General features: G+C 37.0%; 1 protein-coding gene across 1 annotated transcript; it reads left to right on the plus strand.

The window, feature by feature from the left end:
• The first annotated feature begins 6,734 nt into the window (after nt 1-6,734).
• Nucleotides 6,735-7,985, plus strand: LOC114172657. The gene is made up of 6 exons (XM_028056988.1): nt 6,735-6,872; nt 6,959-7,126; nt 7,198-7,302; nt 7,375-7,450; nt 7,534-7,629; nt 7,706-7,985. The coding sequence occupies exons 2-6, from the start codon at nt 7,050-7,052 to the stop codon at nt 7,793-7,795; spliced, it is 444 nt and encodes a 147-aa protein (XP_027912789.1). The 5' UTR covers nt 6,735-6,872; nt 6,959-7,049; the 3' UTR covers nt 7,796-7,985.
• Nucleotides 7,986-8,505: the final 520 nt, after the last annotated feature.

Below are 8,505 nucleotides of genomic sequence, written 5' to 3' on the forward strand. Positions count from 1 at the left end.
GATCAACATAGGTTGAATGAGATTATAGAAAAAGAAAGAATAGAGAAAGAAGAAATAAAAACTGTAGAAGGAAGGGAAAATGAAGAAAAACAAAAGGAAGTGGAGAAAGAGATGATGGAAAATTTATTTGTCAATGTTTTCTCTTCTACAGTTTGTGATGTCATTTTACAGGAACAAAAGGATAAGCAAGTGAATGAAACACACCAGCTTCCAAGTTTAAAGAGGAAGCTTGTTCACGATGCTTTATTATGCATTTGGTCCACTGATGAGAAACAAATTCGTCAAACACAACGCATGGAATTATTTATTGTTACATATCAAGGTGGGGTAGTGTTGGCAAGAGAGGTGCCATAAGTGCAAAAATGGTATATTACAACAAGATATTACAACATTTACACGCAAACCGATGTAGCACAGTGCGAGGTGGCATTTTTGAAAATACTGAGACTATTATTACATCGGTTATAAAGAAAACCGATGTAACATTAATTTTTTTCGAGAAAAGAAATCAAAAAACCAAATTTTAAACACTACTACATCGGTTCTCTCTAGGAAACCGATGTAGTACCCGGATTAATTTCACTACACCTGCTGCTTTCCCCCTCATTTCTCGTTTTCTTCTTCGCGTGTGCTACTTCTTCATTTGCTCCGCTCCTCCGCTCCACCACTGTAATGCGAATGCGAACTGCTCCTCTACCTCTCGCCGTTCAAGCAGTCGTTGCCACCGTCGTTCGTTCAACCACCGCATACCCTTGCCCGCGCAACCCTTCGTCCGGCCACGCCGCTTCTCTGGTTTGGAACTCTACTTCCACCGCACGGCCACGCTGCTGGAGCTCCGTCCGCCGTTAGTCACCTCCGTAGTCAGACCAATCGCGCCTCCATCCGCCGCTTCTCTGAGGTTGGGGTTTGGTCAGAGCGCCGCGGACATTACCGCTTTGCTGGCCCTCGCGCTGCAGCTCTCCCGCCACCGCAGCACCGCGTCGTCGAGGGGTCTCCGACGTCATTCGTGAAAAACGCCGCTGCCGCGACTGCCACTTGTTGCTGCCACCCTCTCTACGCTGTTGGAGCTCCATCCGCCGTTAGTCGCCTCCCGTAGTCAGACCAGTCGCGCCTCCATCTGCCGCTTCTCTGAGGTTGAGGTTTGGTCAGAGCGCCGCACTCGTTGCTGGCCCTCGCGCTGCACTCGTTGCTGGCCTTCGCGCTGCAACGCTCCTTCCACCTCGCCCGTTGCCGCTGCAGCTGCTATTGGTTGCTGCCACACTCTATTGGATGTTCAAGGCTGTGTAAGTGTTGTTTTACTTGCATTTGGTGGTCTAAAGGTTCAAACACTCTCACACTAGGCAAAAATTTTCATCTGCTATAACGGTTAGTTTTTTCAAATTTTATATAATTTTAATTCTTATATTTATTGGTATTAAATTTAAATCTTAATTGAATATCTAATTAAGATTATATTTGTTAATGTGTGCTTATGGTTATTATTAAACGTGTTGGTTGAGTTCGAAGGTGTCCGACCCTCGACAATGTTTTTAGAAATTAGTTGAAGTATTTTTCAATCAATGATTTAATGATGTTTTTCAATCATCAAGAAAACCATTTTTATAAACTTCAACTGTTCATTTGGACAGTTGGGGAATATTGAATGCCAGTATAAACAAGCTTTTTATGTTGTGTAGTAATGGATCGAAGTTGGGTGCATGCTAGTCGAATCACTGATGTGTATGAGAATGGCGTTGAAGAGTTTCTTCAATTTGCTCAGTGAAATGCAACACTCGTGAATGGAAAATATTATTGCCCTTGTGTTAATTGTTTGAATTTTAGACGACAATCAATTGAGCTGATACGAGAACATCTCCTTTGTGACGGTTTCTTAAAGAGTTATAGAACGTGGACCTAGCATGGTGAAGTTGTAAATCTCTCAAGCATACCTCAATCTGAAGAGTCAAATGTATATCATGAAGATCGCATGGAGGATATGATTGATGATATTGGAGAAGACAATTTTAAAAACGCACAAGTGTATGATTCATTGAAAGATGATTCAGAAAAATCTTTATATCCCGGTTGTACAACATTCACGCGTTTGTCAGCAATATTAAAATTATTTAACATCAAGGCAAGAAATGGGTGGACCGATAGAAGTTTCACTGAATTGCTTGAATTATTGCATGAAATGCTCCTAGAGGGGAATATGTTGCCGACCTGACACTATGAGGCAAAGAAGATGCTATGTCTGATGGGTATGGAGTACCAAAAAATACATGCCTGTCCAAATGATTGTATATTATATAGAAAAGAGTTTGAAACATTGACTAAGTGTCCAAGATGCGGGGTTTCACGATTCAAAGTGAAGGATGATAACGTGGATGAAGATAACATGAAGAAGGGTGCTCCTGCAAAAGTGTTATGGTATCTTCCAATCATACCACGATTTAAATGTTTATTTGCCAATCTTAATGATGCAAAAAACCTTGTTTGGCATGCAAATGGAAGAAAGAGTGATGGATTGTTACGACACGCAACTGACTCACCTCAATGGAAGAAAATTAATACTCTCTATCCACAGTTTGGAGTGATCCAAGAAATTTGAGGCTTCGTCTTGCAATATATGGGATGAATCCTTACGGTAATTTAAGTAGCAAGCATAGTTTGTGGCCTGTTTTGTTGATCATTTACAACTTGCCTTATTGGTTGTCTATGAAGAGAAAATACATGATGTTATCCATGATGATATCAGGACCAAAGCAACCATGAAATGATATTGATGTTTACCTAACTCCATTGATAGAAGATTTGAGATTGTTGTGGGATGAAGGAGTGGAGGTGTTTTATGCACATGGAAATGAGAATTTCAATCTGCGAGCTTTGTTATTTTGCACAATCAATGACTTTTCGGCATATGGAAACTTGAGCGGTTATAGTGTGAAGGGACATTATGCTTGTCCGATATGTGAAGAAAACACAAGTTATCATCAACTAAAACATGGCAGGAAGACATGTTACATTGGTCATCAAAAATTTCTAAGACGTAATCACCTATATCGTAGGTTGAAAAAGGCTTTCAATGGATGCCAAGAGGATAAAATTGCACCTCCACCCTTAACTGGAGAAGAAGTTTATGAGCGAGTGTGTCAAGTCAATGTCACATTTGGAAAAATACTAAAGAAATGTATCATGAAAAACATATGGAAGAAAAACTCAATATTCTTTCAACTTCCATATTGGGCCAAATTAGATGTCAGGCATTGTATTGATGTAATGCATGTGGAAAAGAATGTTTGTGATAATATAATTGGGACATTGCTTAACATTAAAGGGAAAACAAAGGATGATGTAAATTCTCGTAAAGATCTAGTTGAGATGGGTCTTCGCTTGGAGTTACAACCACAAGCTTATGGTAAAAGGACTTATTTTCCTCCAGCATGTCATACTTTGTCAAAAGTCGAGAAGAAAAGTTTTTGTGCATGCCTCCGAGAAATGAAAGTACCACAAGGATACTCTTCAAATATTAAGAGTCTTGTATTAATGGAAGATTTGAAACTTGTTGGCTTGAAATCTCATGACTGCCATGTTCTGATGCAACAACTTCTCCCAGTGGCTATTCGTGGCATCTTACCTAAGAATGTAAGACAAGTCATCACTCGTCTTTGCATATTTTTTAATAGTATTTATCAAAAAGTAATTGAGCCAAACACATTAAATGACTTGGAAAATGAAGCTGTCATTATCTTATGTCAACTAGAAATGTATTTTCCTCCTTCATTTTTTGACATCATGGTCCACTTAATAGTCCATCTAGTAAGGGAGATTAAAATATGTGGCCCTGTGTTTTTAAGATGGATGTACCCAGTTGAGCGATACATGAAGATATTGAAGGGGTATGTGAAGAATCCTTATCGACCAGAAGCATCTATTATTGAGAGATATATTGCTGAGGAAGCAATTGAGTTTTGTACAGAATATTTGTCAGATGTTGAAGTCATTGGCATTCCAAAGTCAAGACATGAAGGAAGAAATGAAGGTAAAGGCACACGGGGTGTAAAGGTTGTTCGAAAAGATCAACATGAAGTCCTTCAGGCACATTTCTATATATTGAATAATACTGATGATGTTATCCCTTACATTGACTCACATAAAACCTTGTTGAAGTCAATGAATCCTCGGGCAAATGAAAAGTGGTTGTTGATTGAACATAACAAGACTTTTATGAAATGGTTTAAAGAAAAAATTAGACAAGAAGATTGTGATGTTGAGCATTTAAAATGGTTAGCCAGAGGACCGAACTTTGATGTTATAACATGGACGGGATATGACATTAATATGTTGTCTTTTTATACAAAGGCGGAAGATGACAAAAGTACTATGCAAAATAGTGGTGTGACCCTTGAAGTAGAATCAATGCACTTTTCTAGTTCAAAAGACAATAATCCTGTTATGGCTTCTATAAGTTACTATGGTATCATTGAAGAAATCTGGGAGGTGGATTCTATCAAATTTAGAGTACCTGTATTTAAGTGCAAATGGGTTGACATCAATACAGGAGTACATGTTGATGAGTTGGGATTTACTCTAGTTGATCTTAACAAGGTTTCTTATAAGGAAGATCCTTTTATCATGGCATACCAAGCAAAACATGTTTTTTACGTCAATGATCCTTCAAATGAGAGATGGTCAATTGTTCTTCAAGGAAAAGTTAAGCATGATGGTCATGATCATGATGAGTCAGCACTGAATCTTATAGATACTTCGTCATTGTTAAGGCGAATACCTCCAATGAATGATGAAGTTGATAATGATGAAGTTCATGCTACACGTAATGATCATAATGAAGGAATATGGGAGAACATTTTAACTCTTCCACAATAGAAGTAGGTTAGGTTTTGAATACAATGTTTAAAATTAATAGTTCCATTTTAATGAATTTTTTTTGAATACAATGTTTAAAATTAATTGTTCTATTTTGCAGTTGAAATGGCTGAGTCATCAAAGAAGACTCGAGAAGCTACACGTATGAAACATCTAGCTCTTAAACGATTGACTAAGGGTAAAGTTCATGTTGAAATAGACCCTCACACAAGAAGAGCTAAAGGACCCAATCGAAAAGATTTTGTTAGTTATTTGGGTGTCTTAGCTCGATCAAAGTTGTCCATTTTAAAACCTAAGTGGGATCATGTGACAGAAGCAGATAAAAACATGATTTGGCAAGATATTCGTGTAATTTATTTGCTCAACTTATATATATTAACTCATTAATTATGATTTCGAATATTAATTACTTATGACCAATCTCTTATTTTTTAGTCAAACTTTGAGTTTGAAACTTCCAATTCTTTAAGGAGTAAGATAATGTCATCAGTAGCCTCAAAATGGAGACAATTCAAGACTAATTTGACTAGCTTTTACGTCTTTGGAAAATATAAAGACAAAAGCGCTTGTGAAATGTATGGCATAGAGGAGGAGACATGGCAATTGTTTGTCAGACTCGATTGGATCCTTCTTGGCAGGTATGTTTTTTGTTGATGTTACACTTTGATAAAGTCATAGTGCCATTCACTATTTATGAATATTGTTTCTTTAATAGGTAAAGAGAAAGAAAGCTCAAGCTATCCAACAAAAAAATGCTACTCCTCACAGACTTTCTCGAGGAGGATATGACTTATTGGAAGGGAGAATGATGGAAGAGAAGTTAAAGAAACAAATGGACATAGCTGTTGCTGAAGAAGTTCCTTCTCCTCCATCTCCTCCTAGCCGACATGAGAAATGGAAGATGGCTAGTACAAAACCAGGAGGACAAATGACATCTGAGAAATCAATGATGATTGCTAAAAGAATTGTAAGTTACAATGGAGATGATGTAGCAATTATTTATTGTAATGTGTATTATAAGTGACAATGTATTCTTTGTTACAGGATGAACTTGTAGAACAAAGTTCACAAGGTAATTTTGTCTCTCAGGGTCGTCGTGACATATTGACCACTGCTATTGATACTGAAGAACACCATGTTCGTGTGCGTACTGCTGGTTTTGGTGTGGGTGTGAGACAATATTTTGGATCATGTCCTCGACCCAACACTTCTGCGGCACCTATGACTTAAGAGATGATGGAGCAATTTTCTCAGCAAATAAGGAGACAAGTTACTAAAGATTTAAGGTGTGAGTGGGAGCAATGATGGGAGTGCATGTCCACCAACCATAATGTGCTGAATCCAAATGAAGATGAGGACATAGAGACTGATATCTCCTATCGTTGTAAGTTGTTTGTTGGAGGTGTTCCTCATTTTGTGGCCATTGGGAGAGTCTATCCAGGTGGGTCCACCATGCACACTGTGCCAATGCTAGATGATTTGGTTAGAGTGGTGGTTGAAGACATTAGAGATGCCACTGCTCCAGTACCAGTGCCCACAGAGGAGGTGCAAGTAGTAGGAGATGCAATTGGAACATTTATCTCATGGCCAAAAGAATTAATCAAGTCAATTTCAACAAAAAATGTATGTTTTTCGTAATTACATTTGTATATAACTTTTAACACACCTCATATTTAAGTTTGTTAGTATGTTTTACAGGACCCTAGGATTAGACAAAAGTCCCCAATTATATCTCATGCAAGCCCTGAGCCTGATTATGAGCCCGAGGATGACCCCGAGGATAAGCCTGAGCTCCAGCCCCTATCTGACCAGAATGATAATCCAATTCAGGGGTTGATTGTGGCTTCTTCTGATTTGTATCAAGAACTTTTTCCCATTCCTTGGGATGCAACATTATTTGGCGTTGACAATGGCAATATACCTTTATATGTGAACATGTCAGATTTGTGGGAAATAATACAGGGTAATCAGATGTTGAACATTGCAGTCATTCAACTTTGGATTATGTGAGTGCACTCTAAATTTAGATTTTGAATTTATCTTATGTTTTTTGTGAAATCAACCTTAGCCTTCTGAAATTGTGTGAATGTAGGTATCTAAATGAATTAATTGTCAATGCGGGGCACAATGATATTTATGGTTTCCTTGAGCCTTAAATTATACAAAAGTCTGGGAATAGATCAATGCACATTCAAAGATATATTCAACGATGGATTCATGAATTCAAGAAAAGAATTTACATCGCCCCTTATATTGAAGGGTAAGTTGAACTCTTACTTTAGTTATTATCTAACTAATTTCATATCACTAACTAAAATTCTTATTTACTAGGTCTCATTGGCAATTGATTATTATTTGCCCCATAGACCGTATTGTCGTTTGGTTTTGTTCATTGCACAAGAAGCCAAGCAAAGAAATGAAAACTTTAATACAAAGGTATTTGTTCATTACAAATGTAATGTGTTTTATCATGATTATATTGTAAATTACTAATTACTTTTATTTTAGAGCTATTAATGTAAGTGGTGTCTTGGATGGTAAATCCACTGCATCTTCATCTCATCTGGATTGGATTTATCCTAAGGTATATTTTGCATTGAATCTACATATTATCAACTAAAATGTCTTAGTTCTTCATATATTAATTACATAAATTTCATATATTAGTGCAATAGGCAACGTGGAAGCTTTGAGTGTGGATACTATGTTATGCATTGGATGTGGACTATAGCTCGTGCTACCATTGTTGATTCATGGGCCGATGTAAGAGTTGATTCAATTATTGATGATTAACTTTGCATCCTATGATACACCATAATTAATATATTCTATATTTCAGGTTTTTGATGGAGTCGAGCCATTGGGTAAAGATAAAATTGAAGATATTCGCAAGGAATGGGCAAGATATTTTTTGTGGCTAAAACATTAGTTTTGATAGCCATTAGAAATGTTTTATTTTGGATATGTAAGGTATTTTGTAGCCTTAACATTTAGCATAATAGTTTTGATAGGATTTAGTAAATGATTGTATCTTAGGAAACGAAAATTTGAATTGTTTGGAATCTGGCTTTTTATGACTTTTACAGGTTATTGGATAGTTCCCAAAACAAGCTGACTTTTGAAAAAAAAAACATCTCTCTATTACATCGGTTGTGACCATAACCTATGTAATACACCCCAGCTATTACATCGGTTCCTACCTTAACCGATGTAATATGTTTTGTCCGTGATTTCTCCATTTTAAATCTCTTACAGCGGTTAAAGTTGCACCGAGGTAATATGTTATAGCTATTACAACGGGTCGAGCAACAGATGTAATATGTCAAACACTTATTACATCAGGAAATATTACATCGGTGGTATGACCGATGTAATAAGTCCCAAATAATCGATGTAATAGGCTTTTTCTGCACTAGTGTGCTCCACGGATTGCAACCACTGGAAATGAACAAATATGAATATATTCAAGTTGAATTTGATCCTAGAGGAAGAGAGTTAGTTTCAAGTTGTGGAAAAATAAAGTCCTTCACAATATCATAATAAACTTAAATTATAACTAGTTGAAAAATAAAGCGTTAAGATTCGAGACGAATCTTCTCAAAGAAGGAGGGTATGATATGAATCGCATCATAACTCAAA

The sequence above is a fragment of the Vigna unguiculata genome, unplaced genomic scaffold, assembly GCF_004118075.2.
Source record: "Vigna unguiculata cultivar IT97K-499-35 unplaced genomic scaffold, ASM411807v1 contig_659, whole genome shotgun sequence".
NCBI lineage: Eukaryota > Viridiplantae > Streptophyta > Magnoliopsida > Fabales > Fabaceae > Vigna > Vigna unguiculata.

Bases quoted from the DNA above. Each gene is read 5' to 3' on its own strand.
- LOC114172657 (XM_028056988.1), top strand. From the start codon at position 7,050: ATGCACATTCAAAGATATATTCAACGATGGATTCATGAATTCAAGAAA. The intron at 7,127-7,197 runs GTAAGTTGAACT...CTTATTTACTAG, and splicing joins ATCGCCCCTTATATTGAAGG to GTCTCATTGGCAATTGATTA. The intron at 7,630-7,705 runs GTAAGAGTTGAT...TCTATATTTCAG, and splicing joins TTGTTGATTCATGGGCCGAT to GTTTTTGATGGAGTCGAGCC.